The following is a 20,806-nucleotide window of genomic DNA, read 5'->3' on the forward strand; positions in this document are numbered from 1 at the left end:
ACCTGAGCGGCTGGATTTGACCTGAGCGGCTGGGGAATGGAGCCGGCATCTCCTGCATTGGGGTTGGGGCTTAGGAGCAAGGCTCAGGGCTGGGGTGATCTGGAGACTGCCTCTGAACAGATTAAGCTGGTGATGTCTATAAGACACCCAAGCAGATACCAGTATATATAGGAGTGTGAGGACGACAGACAGGCCCAATCTCATGCCACCTGGGAAGTCCCAATCTCATGCCACCTGGGAAGTCCGGCAGCATGCAAATGACATGACCTGGGGTTAAGATTCCGGAGAACAAGACAACTAGAAATGAGGTCTGGAGCTGAGACTGACTCTTGAGCACTAGGACAGACAGAAGACTAAGTAAAGTTACAGCCTGGGAATCTGGTGTCTTGAAAGGTAAATGCAGTAAGTGTTTCTAGAAGGGGGAAATAAGGAGCTGTCTGTGTAGACCTGTGCTAGAAACATTTCCTGATTATGTAAAGACATGAAGGAGTGTTATACCAATGACATTATGGCACACAAACAGCCTGTAACTCCATTCTCTTCACGCGTCTCCCGGAGCACTGGCCATGGCAACAGTGGTTAGCCATCTGCACCATCATTTTAGTGGCTGTGTAATATTTCACTGTATGTGTAGTTTATATTTAACTTCTCCAAATATAAATGGTTGTAGATTAGACAGTGATGGACATCTTGTACATTCGTGATTTTCAGGCCTGTGTGCTTCTTCCCCCAGAGAGGAATCCTCGCGGAATTGCTCGATCCAGCACGTGGGCATTTCGTGCTGATTCTAGGCTCCCTCCTGAAAAGTTCCACTAATCAAGACATATTCATTCGACTTGGACCAGCTGCTGATCTGGAAGAATTCCATGCACATCCTATTCAGCTGAGACCCCTTCTGAGCAAAGGGAAGAGAAGGTGGCTGTGTCATCATTATTAATAAGAAGTCACCAGAAGTCTGGAATAGCTCCTGGGCCCAAGGGATTTCCAGCTGAGCCATCCAGACTCAAGTTACGTCAAAAGCTAACACAGCAGACTAAGGCAGATGTGCCCTCTGCAAAATGACTGTAATTAACTCCAACTCTTTCTCCATACTTTATTTCTGCTGGCTGGATCTGCCATTTGCTGTTGGAACAAGCCTGCTACATAACTCAGATGTTTTCTTTACCTTGTCATTCTGAGCAAAAGCACAACTCCATCACCTGTCTGGGCACATACCAAGCTTCGTCTGGATGGTGTCGGCACACCCTGCACACTCAGCGGCAACCATGAAAATAACACTATCAGCCAGACAGCTGGCTGCCAGCCTCTGCCATCTTCAGGGACCACCAAGGGACCACACATTTAGCTGGGTACCTCTTTGAGTGTAGGGAAACGTTCTGAGGCAACTTTCAAGTCATAAGAAAATGAATGAAAACACCAAGCCATGCATCAGATTCTTTATTCTCCAATGCAGATGTGCAAGCCTCAGCAGCCCTCACTGCTACTGCTGAAGCTTCAGGAACCACAGGCAAATGTCAATTACTGGAGGAGGCAATGCCCCATATGAGCTTTCAACACATCACGGGCGCCTGGTGGGGTGTACGTGGTAACCTGGAGTGTGACGTTTTCAGACAGTGGAGTCTGGCTGTTGACTCTCCAGTTCAGATGTGTAGGAGCCTTTACCCTGGGATGTCCCTCTATCAAGAGGGGGGTCCCTGAATTCAGACACAGTGATTAAACCAGCAACATTGTTTCCTCCCATTCTATTCTGAGTGACACTGAGTCCGGCCAGGGAGCTGACAAGGAGGGTTTGTGTGTGTCATGGCTGACAACAAAGCCATCTGTCTCAGGGCACAGCAAGCAGCAGGAAGTGCAGCCCTATTTTCCTGTGACTATTGGAATTTATTATGGGATTATACACATGTTAGTCTGTACTGTGCCTGTGAGCAGAACCTGGGGGAGGCCACCTGTCTTTGTTCCACGGCTCTGCTCAGAAGGCTGTGTAGTAGAGGTCTGCGGTGCTCACAATGTCACTCTGGTCCTCCAGGAGCTCCAGCACCTGCTGCAGCACAGCCTTGCTCAGGTCCCAGTGGAGGTTGAGGTGCATGCAGTTCAGGATGTGCAGCAAGTGGCAGCCCTTCTCCATATCTACGGGCAAGGGCAGACACTCAGTGTGATCCTGATGGCCAGGCCCTCCTCGGTCCCTCTCCAGGCCTCCTGAGGCAGCATGCATCATGTCAAGATCCAAGAAGATTCTTTTCACACTAAGATCTGAAGTGCACTGGCTTACAGGACCTGCTGTGATAGCCTGTGGCTCCACACACCTGCCTCTGTGACACAGCCCACGCCTCAAAGCTCTGCTCTTCAACTGTCATCTGTCAAGGCTTCTAATCAGTCTGTATTCCCTGACCTAACGGCTGTGTAGACCTGACAAACCCTTTTCTCTGGTACACAGTACTGAACCCTGGTTTCCCAGGAGGCCTCTGGACTCACAGCAGAGCTGGTTTTTCTTAGAGGTCCTGACTCAATGGGGTCCCACAGCTAAGGGATTCCTACCTTAAGCCCGGCCCATGTTTCCTCTTCTGGCTTTCACTGGGTCATATCTGTGGCACTTGTAGTTTAGTAATCATTTACCTTTGACCCCAGACTAAGAGCACTGGGCACTCAGTGGCGAAAGCTGAAGGCTGGCCTCCCCCTACCCCCTCGCCGCTGGTTTCCTCCTGAGGGTTATGGCATTAGGGGATCATTACGTTCATGGGTTAGCACCCTCTTTTCCCTACCAAGCAGACTAAAGTAGACTAGAAAAAATGCACTGCACTGTGCTCTGTCCCTTTGCTTCATCTGGACATCTCGACATAAACAGTATCCTAAGTCACAGCAGAGCTTCACCATTAAAAGCCAGGCCCTCCTTGGAGGCCCAGCCCCTGCACAGCTGATCTGTGTTCACATGGTAACCAAAGGGCGTGAGTGGGGAAGGCACTCAGAGAAGCAGCTTTGTAGCCTTGAGCAAGTCACCTCACCCAGCTGTTTACTGGTTGTGGGACAGAGAGCACTTGTGATCCTCTCATGGCCTGAGGTCTCGGGCTAACAAAGGTTAGATTGTGACCCCTAGTGGTTGTACCTACTCATTACTTTCAAAATGCTGTCATTTCAGAAGCACTTCCCATGTACATTTTACATGGTACCCTCCCTTTAAATGTAAAAAGGACATAGCGCATACACAAGGACACATGCACAAGGACGTCACTGTGCTCGAGGGCCGGAGTCTCCCAGGGAATCCGGGTGAGATGCTCATTTGCACATTTTGTGCCTAAGTTTTCTACTCATGAGAACATTTTCAGACATTTGTAGCGTACAACTCTTTTTAGGATAATTTACCATTGTTATACCATACGTGAAGCTGAAACTCAGGCTTTTTTAAATTTAGTTTTGTTTTTTGTTTGTTTGAGACAGGGTTTCTCTGTGTAGCCTTGGCTGTCCTAGAACTCACTCTGTAGACCAGGCTGGCCTTGAACTCAGAAATCCTCCTGCCTCTGCCTCCCAAGTACTGGGATTAAAGGCGTGCGCCACCACCACCCGGCTAGGCTTTTTAAGTCTATAAGCCACCTATAATAGAGAAAAATCCACTTAACAATTCCACCTGAAATTGCTAGTTTCTGTTTCAATATTCAGCTAAAGGGCAGAGAGTTAGAACAAGCCTTCAGGACTCCAGGCTAGACCAAACCTTTAGAAGCCCAGCCCACAGGTGAGGGCTACCAGTCACTGTCCCTTCAGGAAAAGGAACCTCACTTTTCTCACCCCCTTTTTGCCTAAATTATAGTTCTCTCAACAGCTCTGTGAACACTGATTCACATCCTTCAGGTAGACAATACTGTCACCTGCTCTGCAATCATGCTCTCTCTGACGTCACATGTTGCTCACCTTTCAGACAAACCCCTTAGTCCTTCAGGGAGCTGATGCCGGCTTAGTGTGGACACTTTCCTTGTCAGCCCATCGCTTGTTTTATATGAAAGGCCCAGTAGGAATGATGAAATGAATAGACTGACCTCTCTGGACATCTGTGGAACAGCATGTAGCCACTTAGAAGTCAGCGGCATTTCCCAAGCAGTGTGACTGCCAATGACCTGTAGAGGCCAATGCTGGGTGCAGACAATGCAGATCATAGGCCAACCTTGAGTTTCTAGAAAAGTAGGACTGGGTATTTGCATGTGCACAGAGCATCCCCAGATGGATGCCGGTCTAGTGTGGAGAGGGAGTCTGACTTCTCAGGACCTGCATATATTATCATTCAGTACCATAGGTATGACAACAGAAAGACAGTGGTCACAGCCAATGCTAAGAGAGCTCCTGTAAGGTCTTACACTCCACTCTGCCGGGAGTTATTTGAACTAGGTGATTGGCCTATAGCTCTTAGAGGCCTGCATGTGTTGGGAGCAGAGCGCAAAGGTCCTTGCACCCCCAGATCTCCAGGAAAACCAGGATGTCTTTCCAATGGGAGATACGTAAAATTTCTTTTTCCATTCAGAAATCTGGGAATTGGAGGTGATTGACAGCTTGCTGATCTGCAACATCTATTGGGCCAGGATATATCAAACTCTTACAACCAGGACCAGAAATGGCTAGTCATCTAATTGACCTGTATATTACCTGTACAGCCAGTGGCTCCTTCAACCAGGACCAAAGATACCTAATAGTCTAAATGACTGTTACAATATCCAGGGGTTCCCCCAAGCTCTTGTAACCAGGACCAGAGGTGGCTAGTAGCCTACACGACCTCTACACTACCTGTATGAGCAGACCAGGCCAGATCCTCCCCACCCCCGCTCCCCGCCAGACCTTTAAGCGAATACAAGCAGCCCATCTCCAGAACCCATTTTCTTGGAAGAAATGACACGTGCCCTGCGTTGAGGTTCAGTGTAATTATACCTTGTGCACCGGGATTGAATTACACCTGGAAACTTCTTTCCCAAATTATACTGGGTTTAAATAACTGGCAGTAACCCCTGGCACCAGACTCCAGAGGTCTGATCCAAGTTGACAATACCAATTGAAGTGAGTTTTCATTCTCACCTCTTCCTGGTTCGCTTCTGTGCCCACCGTGACTGCCTGCAAGGTCCCTCTAACTCACGTACAGGCAGTAGCAGAGGCACCCCCCCCCCCCCATAGGCTCAATAGCCCAGGCAGGGGCTGACCAGCCAGTGTATATAGAACCTGTCACTTTTTTACTTCCTTATTGGTGTGTGTGTGTGTGTGTGTGTGTGTGTGTGTGTGTGTATGCGCATGCCATGCCCTGGATATGTATTTGGGAGCTGGTTCTTGCTGTCTGCCTTGCTGCTTTCTGTTGTTGCACTGTATGCTCCAGGCTAGCTGGCCGGGCCCATAGCTTCCTGAACAACCTTCCAACTGCCTCCCATTTTGCTATAGGGGTGCTAGGAACACAGGCGTGTGCCGCTGAACCCAGCTTTCCTGTGGGTTCCAGGGACCTGAACCCTGATAACCAGGCTTTCAGAGTAAGCACTTCTACCCGCTGAGCCAGCTGAACCATCTTTCCAGGAAAACTGGTCATTCACTCTTCCTGTGCCTCAGCTCATTGTGCTGCTGCAGGTCCTTCCAAGAAAGGAAGTGTGAACCCCTTTCATTTACTTTACAGGTGCCAGGCTATAAGCTTTTCAGTCCCAGTGTGCATCAATCTAAGAATACGGCCAAGGAGCCTGAGATTCAGTGTGGAGGAATGGCATTTTGGGACCATCCATTCTGGCTGAGGATCTCACAAAGCAGCAGACAGAGAGGCTTCCTCCCAATTAAAGGATGCCTATTGGTTTTGCTTTTTGAGACAGCCCTATGGGCTGAAGAGGCCCCTTCTTTGGGAAGCATAAGGACCTGAGATTTCAAATCTCCAATACCTATGTAAAATCAGCTGGGCACAACTGCAGGAGAGCCTGTACTCCCTGCGTTGTGTGTAGACGGGGAGGGAGGGGTAGGCACAAGAGAACAGCTGGAGTACCTTGGCTGCCAGCCTTCCTCCATCTTCAGTGACAAGTCTGTCTTAAGAGACTAGGACAGGGGAAGGACTGAAGGAGCTGAAGAGGATGGCAACCCCACAGGAAGAACAACAATATCAACTAACGGGACCCTGTGAGCTTCCAGAGACTAAACCACCAACAAACGAGCATATATGGCCTGGTCCATGGCCCCTGGCTCATACGTAGCAGAGGATTGCCTTGTCTGGCCTCAGTGGGAGAGGATATGCCTAATCCTGTAGAGACTGGATGCCCCAGGGAAGGGGGACTTGCGGGGGGGGGTGAGGTGATATAGGGGAGTGAGAGAGTGGGATGAGGAGCACCCATTAAGAAGCAAAGGGGAGGGGGAGGGGGTGAAGAACTTTTGGAGGGGGGACCAGGAAGGAGGGCAACATTTGAAATATAAATAAATAAAGCAGTTTTTAGAGAAAGAGAGAGAGAGAGAGAGAGAGAGAGAGAGAGAAAGAGAGAGAGAAAGAGAGAGAGAGAGAGAGAGAGAGAGAGAGAGTCTAAAGTCTTCCTTTGGCTTCCATGCATATACACCAGGTACATATAACACACAGGCAGACACACACAGACAGACACAGACACAGACACACACACACACACACACAGACACACACACACACACACACACACACACACAGGAGGGGGAAGGAGAAAGAGGAAGGGGAAAGGGAAGGTCAGGAGGAGGGAGAGGAAGAATGCATACCTCACGGTGTTAACCCTGGCTGACCTCCTGCCTCCCAGGCTGGGGTTACAGGTCCATGCTACCATGTCTGCCTGTGCTGTGCTTTCACTGCTATGAATGAGCCAATCAACATCCATTACTAAAGTAACAGACTGCTCTGAGGATTCCTTTTCTTTTCTTTCTTTTTTTAAAGTCCGGTTGTCACACCCCATTGTGTTCTGATCTCACTGGGTCCTAAACAAAGGATAGGTGGCCTGGCTCCACTCTATCTGGTAACTCAGCCTGTCTGTCTGGATCTTAAAGGAGTGAATGACTTCTCTAGAGAAAAAGAAAACAGGATGGGGACCCAGGGCTCACAGGATCATAACCCTTTCTGCTCCCAGGATTATGTTGACATAGTATTTGTTACTGGCATATGTTTGCAGAAGCTAGGCTCTGAAAGGTCACCTTGAAGACTCACACGTTGATACAGACTCAAGATAAGACTGATGTTTTCTTTGTAATTAGGGTGAGTGTAATGTTATCAGATTAGCTGTAGTTTGAGTGTCCAGCCACTAGGGGCTGACCTAACTCCACAAACCCGGACTATTTTCCAAGCCATTTCATTTATAAAGCATAGATTTCCAAGATGACTGGCTTTCGGTATTTATGAGCCGTAATATCTAAAGACCATCCTGCCTAATACTAAAAATCCTTGATGTCTGAAAAGAGGGTGAATGCCAAGTTCATGTTCAAAGGCAGTGGTAAGCATAGATAACACCCTGGGGACCAGAAGCAGCACATCAGAGCCGAGCATGGTGGTTCACTTCAGTACGCCAGAAATCTCAGGGGGAGCTTACCTGTCAGCCTCCAGCTTGTGCCTACAGGATCAGAAACCCTAGGGCTGTTTATAGGAGCTCCACATGCTGACTCCTCTGCCCAGCCAAAGTACAAGCAACATGTGTTAAAGGAGGGGAAATCTGAGTCTCAGGGAGGACAGAAGCCCTGCCTGTCTCCCTCCAAGTCAGTACAGAGCATCCCGAGTCTGTCTGCTTCTGGGAGAGAACTCTGCACAAAACACTTACGATTTGGTTTCTGACACTCTTCCTTAATGATCTGGTAGATCTTCTGGTGCAGATCTTTGTCTTTGGTGGTTACCTAAAAGGAGAATCCAGAGAGGAAAAGTGGTTTGAGAACACAGTAGTATGTTACTCAGAATTCAAGACCAGCCTTCAAGGCGGTTCTACAAATTCCATAACAACTGCAAGCCTTCCCCACACACCCTCGACCATGTGCCCTCCCCCAGCAATATAATTCTGAGGCTTGGTGGCTTCCTGCAGCTCAGCTCTATCCCTGAGGACATGGTTCTCTCAGGAACTGGTTTGTTGGGGCCAGAAGGGAAAGTCCAACTGGAACTGTGTGCCTTGAAGGGGAAACTGTCCTTTTCCACACTTGTGGCCCACGCAGACAGACGCTCCGCCTACCTACTGGCCTGGGGTTTTTGAAGGAGCTCAGGAGCTCAAAGGCCCCACTCGGCCCCAGCCCTCCTTCCTCGTGGTCCCCTCCTAGCTTAGATCTCCTTAGTTTCTCTTCTTCTAAGCAGAAGGAAGAGTTAAAGAACAAATGCGCACGGGGAGGTCAGCAAGCTGGAGAATCCAGCTTATCCACAGAAAGGTCCTCTGCCCTTGTAGGCACACGCGGCCACGTTTGTTTCTTAACTAGCAGCAGGCTTCGCCCTCAGCTCCAGCAGTAAATTTAATAACAAGAGAGAAGAGACAGGGGAGGAGAGGGAAGGGCAGAGGGAAGAGAGGCAGAGAAGAGGGGGGAGAGAGGGAGAGAAAGCAAAAGAAAAAGGTGAGGAAGGGAGGAAGAGAAGGGGAAGAGGGAAGGAGGGAAGGAGGGAAGGAATGAAGGAAGGAAGAAGGAAGGAGTATGAAAAGGAGAGAGGACAAAGGAAGAAGAGTCTCAGCATGGAAACACAACTGAAGAACTGGGCGGTAGAGACAGCCCATGGCTGCCTGTGAGACCTGCTGACTTTGGACTCACAAGATTAGTGTGAAGGTGAACCATGGGTGTAAACAGAACCACGGGCCTTGCTGTAACTATGTCCCCAGCGGGGCTTAGGAGAAAGGAAACCCACAGATCAGGAGTGAGTGGAAGGAAAGGGTCGGTCACAGAAGGGGACATGGGATCTGTTCCTGTCTGACTCCCGTTCCAGCTCATGATGAGTCACAAGGGGAAGTGCCCAACCCTGCCACACCTCTCCCTGGGCAGCTGCTGCAGCCCTGGCTGCTTCCCAGGGAGGGCTGCTCGCTACAGACCCTCACAGAAGCCAACCCAGAGTAGGAGGAGGCACAAATCTCTAAGAGGACTCCAGCTGAGCTTCCCTGCCTGGTGTGACAATGGCCACCAGGTCCTACTTGGCCCTCCCATTCCAGGATGAGTGAACAGCACTCATGTTATGCTGGCTTACCTCTCAACACTGAAAAACCCCTCCTACTTAAATAAACAAGAGCAAACCTCTCCAGAGAGGAAGCAACCTGCTAAGTAGGCCTCTAGTGAGTCTGTGAGCAGTCAGGCCCAGCAGCCTGTCTCCAGGCCTCTCATCTACTCTGAAGTCATTTCTCCACTGTGGACACGGGTGGTCCACTCTCAGCTTACTGCCTCCAATGTCAAAGGTATTCAGTAAGAAGCAAACTTCTACCTTGAAAAGAATGAGGCAAACAAGAGCAGTGCTGGTCCTCTGAAGGGAGGCTGCCAGGCAAGGCCTTCAGGGAGGCTGACTGGAGTGTTACCCAAAAGCTTTAACTAGTTGTCCTGCGCTCCTGACACACTCCTGCTTGAGCCGTTCTTGGAAATACTGCCACAAACTCACACAAATAGCCACGTAGATAGGGCCAGGAAACACTATTTGTGACAGCAAAAGTCACACAACACCATAGTGTCCGTCATAAAGGAATGGCTAGAAAGTTCTGGTCAGAGTGAGGCAGACTTGCAGACTCGCAGGTACAGGACGGATGGTGGCACTGAAGACAGTGCCAAGCACTCTACACAGCAGTGGGACATCTGGTGATACCTGAAGGCATTTCTGATTGTCACAACATGGGAGATGCTGGTGGCATTTAGTGAGAGAGGCCAGGGACGCTGGTCAACACACTGTGGTGCACAGGACAGTTCCCAATGAATCATCATCTGGATCAAGGGTTCTGAGGATGAGGGTTTCTCAGTTAGAAGATAACTTGCTCGCCCTTCTGCCCTCCCTTCCTTCCTTCCTTCCTTCCTTCCTTCCTTCCTTCCTTCCTTCCTTCCTTCTTTCCTTCCTTCCTTCCTAACAAAAAATCCATAGGGTCGTGCCTGTAAATTACTTATCTGTCAATGTACAGATAAATACTTAGAAGGCCACTGGGTTTCAAGAGGCAGCATGGATGGGGAGTAATGGCACACACTTAAAGCCGTGGAGAGGTGGAGCCAGGAGATTAGGAGTTCAAGGTCAACCTGGGTTTACAGAGTAAGACTGTTTCACAAGAGCAGAGATATGGTTACATCGGGGAAGGGTAAGAAGAGGTAGCTCTCACTAGGCTGCAGGTCTCTTACATAGTACAGCTTATCAGAGCCGCCTTCTCTCTGGAACACAAGCCCCTTTTCCTGAAGCAACTGTAGAGCATTCTTAAACACACTATGCTGTACGTCCGAAGTGCTGTTGTTTTTTAACTCCACCTGCACAGGGAAAAAAAAAGAAATGTTTCCCCTTCCATCACCTGCGACTAACTCCCAAGCCTGACTAGTTTATGAATTCACCCAACAGGCTTTTCCTGTGCTGAGTCAACACAATCTAGGTGTGTGTCAGCCAAGCAGGCTGGTATTAAGGCAGGGCCCGAGTCTGCTCTGGAGGGTCACATTTTATAACTGTGCTGTGCTTCAGATCTGATATGTCTGTTCACAGCTTTGTCTCCACACTGCTGAGCCATCTTTCATCTGGGCATCAGCCCCTCTGCTGGAAGGCTGGGTCAGGAGGGAAAGCACATGCAGCAAGGGGGGCGGGCAAAGCAACTGCAGCTTAGCTCCCAGTAACTACAAACACGGGAAGCATCCTTTCCATAGATGCCTGCCTCATGTCACCTCAGGATATGTTCCCTAATCTGTTTTAAAAGCCACAGTCCTGAGAACAAGGACTTTGGGGGTCTCTTCTGAAAAGCCAGCAGCTTCCGAGACTGAGATCTGTGTTTTGCTTGTCATTTTCAAAAGAACAATGACAGACACTCATGATCCAGGAAACCAAAATTGCTCACAGACGACTTGGTGCTCAGGCCAGGAACTGGGTGGCTTCCTGAAATATATAATCTGCACTCCCAAACAGTCAGCTTTCATCTAGATGTCAGAGAAACAATGGTTCGGTAAGATCTGCTTATCATGTTTCTGGATTTGTTAAGAAAGGTGACGTTAGAAAAAAATTAGAAGAAAGAAAGGGAGATGAGGAGGTGAGCTTTCATGAGTGATAACAGGGTAACCAGGGCTCTCGGGTTTCTGCATCTGCAATCTCCCAGGGCGCTATTAAGTGGGATTCAATTGAGGGACACTGACATCCCAAGCAGGGCAATTTGACCAACTGATTCATAATTGATGGAAGAAATCATTTTCAAAGAGAAACAAATACAGCACCGTATCAGTTTCTTTTTAAATATACAGCACTGCACAGGAACAATTTGCTGCTCTAAGCTTTTTCAAAAAGCTACTATGTCAAAACCTCGCTAAGAACATTCTGCCTGGCGGAGTCCTGACATCTTTCTAGTTAATCGTAGCCATCATGGCTTCTCATGAAGGTGGGCTTCACTACTCACTAATGTTTCCTCAGAGCTGGGCATAGTAGCACACACATGAAGTCCTAAACATAAGAGGCTGGAGCAGAAGGACCGTGAAGTTGAGGCTAGCCTGGGTTATGTAGCACAGCCTGGACTACAGAGCGAGACTTTATCTCAATAGAAAAAGGAGATGCTGAGCTGGAAAGGTGCCTGCCTCCAAGTAAAGGCACCTGCTGCCAACTCTAATGATTTGAGTTCGATCTTGGGGCCACAAACAACAGAAGGATGGAACCGAATCTTGCAAGTTGTTGCGTGATTGCACACACACACACACACACACACACACACACACACACACACACACACACACAAATTTAAAATGTTTTAATGTTTAAGGAAATTTAATGTTTAATGTTTAAGGAAACAAAAGAGGGGAGAAAAGACAAGGAGAGATTTTACTGAAAATACACTGAAAGGCATCAGAAGCCCTAGGAAGGTCAGTTTGGCTCTGAGCTTCTTCTAAATGAAATGAAAAGGCCAATGGGAAGCGGGCAGCTGTAGGCGGAGGCTGTTTAGAGGCCAATGGGAAGCGGGCAGCTGTAGGCGGAGGCTGATTAGAGGCCAATGGGAAGAGGGCAGCTGTAGGCAGAGACTGATTAGAGGCCAATGGGAAGCGGGCAGCTGTAGGCAGAGGCTGATTAGAGGCCAATGGGAAGTGGGCAGCTGTAGGCAGAGACTGATTAGAGGCCAATGGGAAGCGGGCAGCTGTAGGCGGAGGCTGATTAGAGGCCAATGGGAAGTGAGCAGCTGGAGGTGGAAGCTGTTTAGAGGCCAATGGGAAGTGGGCAGCTGGAGGCGGAGGCTGATTAGAGGCCAATGGGAAGCGGGCAGCTGGAGGCGGAGGCTGATTAGAGGCCAATGGGAAGCGGGCAGCTAGAGGTGGAGGCTGTTTAGAGGCCAATGGGAAGTGGGCAGCTGGAGGCCGAGGCTATTTAGAGGCAAACTTTGGCAAAGAACAAAGTACCCAGCCACGACCTTCTCCAGCCGAGTGTTTTTCTGAAACTCTATCCCTTATCTCCCTGTATGAAATCCTGGGTCACTGGGTACACAGTCTGTTGCCAGGAAGAGGTAATTAGGTGTGTGAACAAATCCAGGAAGCAAGAGGGGCTGGAATGAGATGGTACCTGTTCAACCTGCAGCATATAGAATAAGTTAGGACACTCAGAGCAGCCTGGCTGCTGATGGGAGAAGACTGGAGAAACCTCAGGACAGCTGCAGAATGGAGCCTGGTCACGTGTGTGAGCTCATCCTTGGTACGGGGAATGGAAGCTTCTAGAATGGGCCCTGGTCATGTACGTGAACTCATCCTTGGCTTAGGGAACGGAAGCTTTTAGATGATAGCAAATCTATGTACAGAAAGAACACAAAGATTCGCTGCTCACTGAAAACCGAGGTTTCCTAAAGCCTGCAGTGCACTCCCATGTGGGTAACAAGAAGGGAGGCAACCACTGCTGTCAATACAGGCAACAGCAGTTGGCCAACACCATGCTCAGGGTCCAGCGGTGGGATCAGGAGCAGGGTGGGAGAGGATGGGAAGGAAACACACCTGCCACTCTCTAGGACCATCTAGATTAAAAAAAAAAAAAAAAAAAGTAAAACCCCCAAACAAACCATCATTTCTTTCAGTAACAGAGAGCTGGAGCTTGCATTATACAGTCTGGTCTGAGGTTCTGTGTAGAGAGCACAGAACACACAGGCAGGCAGGGCCCCTGCTAGGAAAGGTGGTGGTAGGGGAGAGGAACCCCAACACTGTGTGTCAGTGACGTCACAGGCTGGAATGTAACGGGGTGAGGACTGCAAGGGACAAGTGGCAGTGACAGGAGAAGACTGGAGTGTACCAATGACACCAGATAGGGACGCCCTGAGGTCAGAACAAGGGGCCAGCGGTGTTACAGATACAGATCTGTGGGGACACTGAAGAGCAGGTAGCAGTCAGAGTGGATGAGGCATCAGAAGATGACTGTAAGCCGAAACTATTCACTTAGAAGTAAATACACAAGTCACACACAATAGCAGCAAACCCAAGAACAGTAATCCAAGCAACAGCCAAAACCCGGAATGTCTAGTAAATCTTAATGTTGTACTAACATAGAAACAGCAAACACCAAAGTGGTGTGCCAGAAACACTAGGTGTGCAAGGCTGGGCTGTTCCAAGAGGAATGGGAGCACTGTTTGGTTCTCTGCACTTTTTTAGCTACAGACTTGACTTAATGCGGCTTGGCCTTTACGTGAGTTCCTACAACAGGACAGATTAACCTTTTCCAAGGAAAAAAGAGCAAGTCATTAAAAACCCTGGTTCAGGTATCATCTTGCTGATCAATACATCCTCTTGGATAGAGGATAATTGTCTCCTCTTATCTCCCTGCCTGATGTGACGCCCATCTCAGTAGAGTACTGGTAATTGCAAGCCGCACCGTGACCTCAGGCTACCGTTACTTTCTCCTCAAACACTAAGTGCAATGTGATTATGTAAGGAGCAGAAAGGGGCAGGTCCAGCACATTTCAGATTCTTCGTGGTCAGCGACCTTTTCAGAATAGAAACGGCACATGCTAGAATGGTGACCTCCACTTATGGAGTCCGTCCATGAGACTCTTACAGCAGTCACTCATGTGCCCATGTCTCCCTCCTCCCCCACGGTCCCAATGTGCTGCACTTACTTGGTCCGAGCACGTGCTGTGGGTCACAGGCTGACTGGCCAGAGACTGCAAGGACTCCACCATTTCTAACTCCTGCTGGAAGAAGCTTTCCACTTTCTTCTCCTGGAGGAATTCTTTAACTTTCTCACTCAACAAAGACGTGAGGCCAGCGAGATCCAAAGTGCCTTTACTGCTGCAAGGGGCAAAGTTTTAGATGCCCTGCAGGAAGAGACCGAGCTTTGCTCCTTTTGGGGTACACAAAACCAAATGCTACCTGGGAAAGCCATTCTGTATTGTGCTGGTTTTGATTTGTTGTTGGTTTTGAGGATGTTTTATTTTGTTTTTAAAAAGGGTAATTCATGCGGTACCCACTGTGTAGCTTTGGTGGAACTGTGACATTTGATGGGACACTCAGGATGGATTATAAAGTGGCTCAAGAACAGCATGGAGGAGGACCGTGTTCACCAGGGGAGAAGAGATCCTACCAAATATCTAGGGGACATTCATGCTTGTGTGTACACAGAGTGCAGGCATCTGAAGGGAACCACGCCAACTAAAGAACGCTGGCAACCCTCTGGAAAGTAGTGCCGAGAAACAGTGTTCACTCTCTGTGTCATACATACCTACGGTTTGCACTGTTTGACTTACTGAATAAGTAATATATTTACATGTTTGAAAAGTTAAAGAGGCCTGGGGTACAGGTCAGTGCTGGAGAGTTGGTCTAGTGTGAGTTTGATCCTGGATCATTCTCTACCAAGGAAGAAAAATTGTGTGTGATGGATGTGTGTATATGCATATGCTGTATATGTGCTGTGTTTGTGTGTATGTGCACTGTGTGTGTGCATGCATGCGGGCATGAATGTTCTGTGTGTGTGCATGTGTGCTTTCTGTGTGTGTGCTTTCTGTGTGTGTGTGTGTGTGTGTGTGTGTATGTGTGCATGCAGATGCCAGAACTTGAAGACGCTGGTGTCCTGCTTTATTTCTCTCCACCTACTCCCTTGAGAGCAGATCTCTCACTGACTTTAGAGATAAGGAAGAGGGCAGCAAACCTGCTGATCGCCCAGCTTCCATGCCCTTCAGTGCACACCAACCTGCCCAGACTTTACTACAGGGCAGGATCTGAACTTAAGTGCTTACTCTTGGGGACATGTATCCTTACCCACTGAGCTGACTCTCTAACCCCTCTGCCACCAACCCAATAAAATAAGTAAAAATTAAAAAGACAGAATAAAAACTACCCCCTATGCTGGCTAGTTTTATGTCAGCTTGACACAGCAATCGTCATCCAAAGGGAACCTCAACTGAGAAAATGCCTCCAGCAGACCGGGATGCAGGCAAGCCTGTAGGGAATTTTCTTTTCTTTTCTTTTTTGTTTGTTTGTTTGTTTGTTTGTTTGTTTTTGAGACAGGATTTCTCTGTGTATCCCTGGCACGAAAAACAAACAAACAAACAAACAAAAAAAACAAACAACAAAAAAACCCCAACCAAACAAAAAACAATAAAAAAAAAAAGACATGGGAGGGTCCAACCTATTGTAGGTGGGGCCACCCTTAGGCTGGTAGTCCTGCATTCTCCTATAAGGATAATAAGTAAGACCTGGGGAACAAGACAGTAGGTAGAACTCCTCCATGGCCTCTGCATCAGCTCCTGCCTCCAGGTTCCTGCCCTGTTTGAGTTTCAGTCCTGACTTCCTGTGATGATGAACAGTGAACTGGGAGTGTAAGTCAAATTAAACCCTTTCCTCCCTAAGCTGCTTTGGCCCTGTGTTCCATCACAGCAGCAGTATCCCTAGGTAAGACCCCACCTCATTCTATCCTCCCAGCTTGAAGTCTCTAGGAAGCTACTCATAAGTAATTTTCTTTACCTCATATGTGAGCAAATGTGTGTATATTCATATTCCTCCTGGGCTTTGTGTCCCCTCTGTGCAGGAGTGAAATCCATCCTTGTTGAGAACAACCAGTTGATTTTTGTTCTTGTTTTACAGTGGGGAGACACAGAACTGAGGTCATGGTGCAGGGTGCCGTGTTACTTTGTGGAGGGACTGGGATGTGCCTCAGTGCAGTCTTCGACGTGGTTCTTACCTGGAGGCTTGCTAAGCTTCTTGGATCTGAGTTTCTAGTTTTCAGCTAACTTGAGCAAGTTTCAGCCATCATCCGAATATCCATCTGTGCTCTCTCCACCCCTTCAGTAACTCCAATTACAATATATTACACGTTATATAATAATTACAATATGCTTGTGTTTCCTTCACAACAACCCTATTAACTCTATGTTGTAGTCACTCTCACTTTGCAGAAAAGGAAACTGAGGCACAGGGAGGTGGAGCCCATAGGACTCAGGTGGAGGATATTGATGATTTGTACCCTGGCTGACCCCAGCATCTGGCTCCCAACACCAGGCTTCCTTGCGGCCACGATGCTCTCAGCGATGACAGGGGACTTACTTTAGTGCCTCTTCTTCCTTTAAGGCTGGGTTATGGAAGGGCTGGTCATACACCTTCTTGTAGAGCTCGGGCAACTCAAGCATCCTTGCAATTTGCATGTTCCACACTGGATCATCCACCTTATCTAACAACCCAGGAAAGAGAGGCCACAGGAGGGACCCTGAGAGAATGTCTTCCCATGTCCAAATTCTCATCAGGACACTAGTCTAGAGTCACTGAACAGCTCCCGCCATCCCCAGAGAGGGCGATGCTCTGTGTGGGATGCACACATCCAGACTGGAGACAGCTGTCACCAGCAATCCATATGCTATGTTCATGGACTACTGGGACAAGCCTTGTAATTTATATATTATTTATTGAGACAGGGTCACCCTATGTAGCACTGGCTAGCCTGTAACTCATTATGTAGACCAGGCTGGCCTCAAATACAGGAAGATCTGTCTGCCTGTCTCCTGGGTGCTGGAATTAAAGGCATATATCACCATGCCTGGCTACTTTTGAGATTTTCAGCTGAAAACCAACCAGCACAGTGTAAAGGGAGTAATTTGGAACTACTTCCAATTAGCTATTTTCATTACAGTTGTCTGATTAACTATTTTCATTACAGTTGATGAGCTTCATGGTGTTCAAGACATTCCAGTCATGTTGAACTAGTACAACACCCGACCATAATCGACTGACATTTAGAATGTCAAAGTGCTTCAGAAATGGTGATACTATCCAAATAAACTCACCAACCAAATAGAGTCAAGTAATTCATTGTTTCCCAATTTACTTCTAATTAACATTCTTCAAAATTTTAAAATGCTGTTTTCCCAAAAACAGCACGCTACACGTTAATCACCCCCAGCAGGATTAAATCTTCTGTGAACCTTTTGGGAGTCTGACTTTGAGCTAAACAAGCATTTACTGAGCACACCCAGAATGGCAGCTCCTTCGGCAGAAACTTGCTGTACTTACAATAAATGGTGGCACAGATCTCTCGCTCTTCTCGGAACATGCGCACATAGCCTCGGACTCGGATGACATCCCCAATCCCTATCTTGGTTTTCTGCTCGATGGTCTCCTGAAGCTTCTTAAGCTGTGAGGTCATCCTAAGCTCTCTCGTAGTGCTCAGAATAGCTCGGTCTGTCAGGGCCAGGCGAAAAGAGGAGAGGTGTAATTGAGGGTTCTTCCATGCTGGGGACACGGTTTGAGGGTCAGAGAAACCCAGTACGCCTGCTCCCCTGATAGGTTGTTCTATTATAAGAGCTCTTCATACCTCTTCAAACCTTCTACTCAGAAGCAGAAAGAATGTGTGATGGTTTGCATGCTCCGCCCAGGGAGTGGCACTATTAGAAGGTGTGGCCTTGTTGGAGTAGATGTGTCACTGTGGGTGTGGGCTTCAAGACCCTCATCCTAGCTGCCTGGAAGTCAGTCTTCTGGCAGCAGCCTTCAGATGAAGCTGTAGAACTCTCAGTTCCTCCTGCACTATGCCTGCTGGATGCTGCCATAATCCTGCCTTGATGATAATGGGCTGAACCCCTGAACCTGTAAGCCAGCCCCAATTAAATGTTGTCTTTGAAAGAGTTGCCTTGGTCATGGTGTCTGTTCACAGCAGTAAAACCCTAAGACAGAAGTGTATCCAAAGGCAGAACAAAGGGGGAAGATTCTGGAGTGAGCCAAGTGGGCAAGCTCTATGGTGGCTGTAATGCCCTTCCTGCTCCTACATCACCAGGGCAAGAGATTCTACATAGCCCTGAGCACATGTTCGGAGCAACTAGGGGCAACAGGCCTACACTGCCCTGTATTTTGAATGCTTTATATTGTTATTTTTGCAGTATTAAAGATTGAACCTAGGGCCTCTCCCATGCTAGGCAAGCACTGAACCAGTGAGTGGCACCTCCCCACTCCACTCCCAGTTCTATTTTACTTTATTTTGAGACAAGAGTTCAATGAGTTGCCCAGGCTAACCTTGAACTCATTCATTCTTTAGCCCAGGAAGGCTTTTTGAAAGCACAGATTTATTTTATTTTTAATTATGCATATGTGTGTATCTGTGTGAGGGTATGTTCATGAATATGCAGACACCTTCAGAGGTCAGAGGTGTTGGGAACCGAACTCAGGTCCTCTGGAGAACAAGTGCTCTTAACTGTTGAGCCACCTAGTCAGACTCGGAATTCATGTTCCACCTGTCTCAGTTTCCCAAATAGGTGGAATTATAGGACTGCACTACCAGGCCTGGCTAGGCTACAAACAACTCTTTGGAGTATGAATGTGGAGTCCTGGATGGTAGTATATGTTGGTAACCCCCAGCTACTCAAGACGACACCAGGGAGGATGGTGAGTTCCTGGCTAGTCTGCAGAGCACAGTGAGATTCTGTCTCAAAACAATACTAACACCGGGCGGTGGTGGCACACACCTTTAATCCCAGCACTTGGGAGGCAGAGGCAGGCGGATTTCTGAGTTCCAGGCCAGCCTGGTCTACAGAGTGAGTTCCAGGATAGCCAGGACTACACAGAGAAACCCTGTCTCAAAAAAAAAAAAAAAAAAAAAAAAAAAAAAAAAAAAAAACCCAAACAACAACAAAAAAACCCCCCAAAACCAAACCAAACCAACCAACCAAACAAACAAAAAAACAATACTAACTAGTATTTGTGCAGAGACTTCATCCTTCACATCAGTGTCAAGGGGACTCACTCACCTTTCTCCCTCACAAGTGTGTACTGTACTCTCTCCTATCTGTAACCTTTACCTCACGGAGAAAAGAAGCTGATGTACATTTGACCCTAAATAACTTCTACCGCTAGTTTTTACTTCTAACTTGTATGAAACAAGAAACACTGGGCAGATAGGGGTTCTTCTGTGGACTGTGTAATGAACCAGCGGCTCCACACTGGGCAGATAGGGGTTCTTCTGTGGACTGTACAATGAGCCAGTGGATCCAGCCCTCACAGCTGCTCCCTCTGGAGCTCCATTTCAGAGATGAGAAACTTGTGTCAGAGAGGCCAAGCAACTTTCTAAAGTCAGATTCTTCTTTCAAAAGGAAAGCTGCAGTTTGAACTGGAGTGCCTGGCTGCAGAGTCATTACACTACACTCTGCACTGCCTGCCCCAGAGGATATGGCCATCTTCTGTAGTCAGAGAAGCTCCTTAGAGACTCTGTTCTGTTCTTCTGCCTACTGTAATTCCAAATACAGATGTGGCCACAGAAGCTGCATGCCTCTGCATTTCGTTATCGGTTGGTTTCTGAAATGTGGTTTTGCTATGCAACCCCAGATGGCCTTGAACCTTCTACTCCTGCTTCAGCTTTTGGAGTGCTGAGAGCCACTCAGCAGTTCCTAGCATATAATATCCTGTCATGTGAACGTGACAGGTTACTTGGTAGCCTAGCTGCATATTCCTTCCCTTTTGATGGCTTTTCATTTTGATTTTTATCACTGCATAGGGCAGGTGAAGGGCATTTGGCTCCTGGAGCCAGAGAAAGCCAACTTGTATAACTTGTGTTTCAGCTGGGTTCTTAGCTGTTGTGACCCCAGCCCCCCATGTATGCTGCTTCTCCACTCTGATGTCCCTTTCTCCTCAAATGAATGAATCAAGGAAATAAGGAGAATGGCAGTCTACAAGTACTAGTGCTCGCTCACACACACACACACACACACACACACACACACACACACACACACACATATACACACACACACTGCTGCTGTGCATGACTTAACTGTGGACAGAGGAAGTGACAATTCTGTGCTATTTGTGACAACAAATGACTGAGCTCTTTAGGTTACTTTTTTTTCCCTTTGGGGACTTTCACTGCCTCTACCTCCCAAATGCTGGGATTACTGGTTTGTCCCAGATACTGAGCTGGCTGTTTTTATAGGAGATGACAGACTCTGTTTCTTTGCTGATGAGCCCACACTATTGGTTTCAGTAAACTTCGAGCAAACTGTGCCCATAGGCCTATCACACACATTGTCTATTGCTTTATTTTTAACATTTATTTGATTTCATTCTCTTGCATAACAGTTTTAAAAAATATCTTGATTTTTTTTTTTAAATCCATGCCTCTATTACCCGTTTTTAGCAATCCGCAGCTAGGAGTTTCTAGAGCACAGCATATTTATTGGGATAGACACACAACGCGTCTTCTTCAGGTTCCTTTATGTAAGCTGCAGGATAGGAGGACTCATGGCCAACTCTTTCCAGCTACTATTCT

The 20,806-nt window shown here is 47.8% G+C and overlaps 1 protein-coding gene across 3 annotated transcripts in view; it reads right to left on the reverse strand.

Annotated features, from left to right (window-relative positions):
* Positions 1 to 1,421: 1,421 nt before the first annotated feature.
* Positions 1,422 to 20,806, reverse strand: part of Stn1 (STN1 subunit of CST complex) — a 36,736-nt gene continuing 17,351 nt past the window's right edge. The window contains exons 5-11 of one of the 3 annotated variants that reach the window (XR_013107250.1): positions 17,569 to 17,736; positions 16,609 to 16,732; positions 14,187 to 14,358; positions 10,264 to 10,386; positions 7,755 to 7,827; positions 3,901 to 4,037; positions 1,422 to 2,127 (exon numbers count right to left, since the gene is read on the reverse strand). Coding sequence is in view for 2 of the 3 variants with exons in the window: in XM_034519124.2 (XP_034375015.1) it covers positions 1,970 to 2,127; positions 7,755 to 7,827; positions 10,264 to 10,386; positions 14,187 to 14,358; positions 16,609 to 16,732; positions 17,569 to 17,736 (818 nt within the window). In the remaining variant the exon portion in view is untranslated. The remainder of the gene's footprint in view (positions 2,128 to 3,900; positions 4,038 to 7,754; positions 7,828 to 10,263; positions 10,387 to 14,186; positions 14,359 to 16,608; positions 16,733 to 17,568; positions 17,737 to 20,806) is intronic. The other 2 variants (XM_034519133.2, XM_034519124.2) reach the window with 2 other exon arrangements.

This window comes from Arvicanthis niloticus, chromosome 1 (assembly GCF_011762505.2).
Source record: "Arvicanthis niloticus isolate mArvNil1 chromosome 1, mArvNil1.pat.X, whole genome shotgun sequence".
NCBI classification, from domain to species: Eukaryota; Metazoa; Chordata; class Mammalia; order Rodentia; family Muridae; genus Arvicanthis; species Arvicanthis niloticus.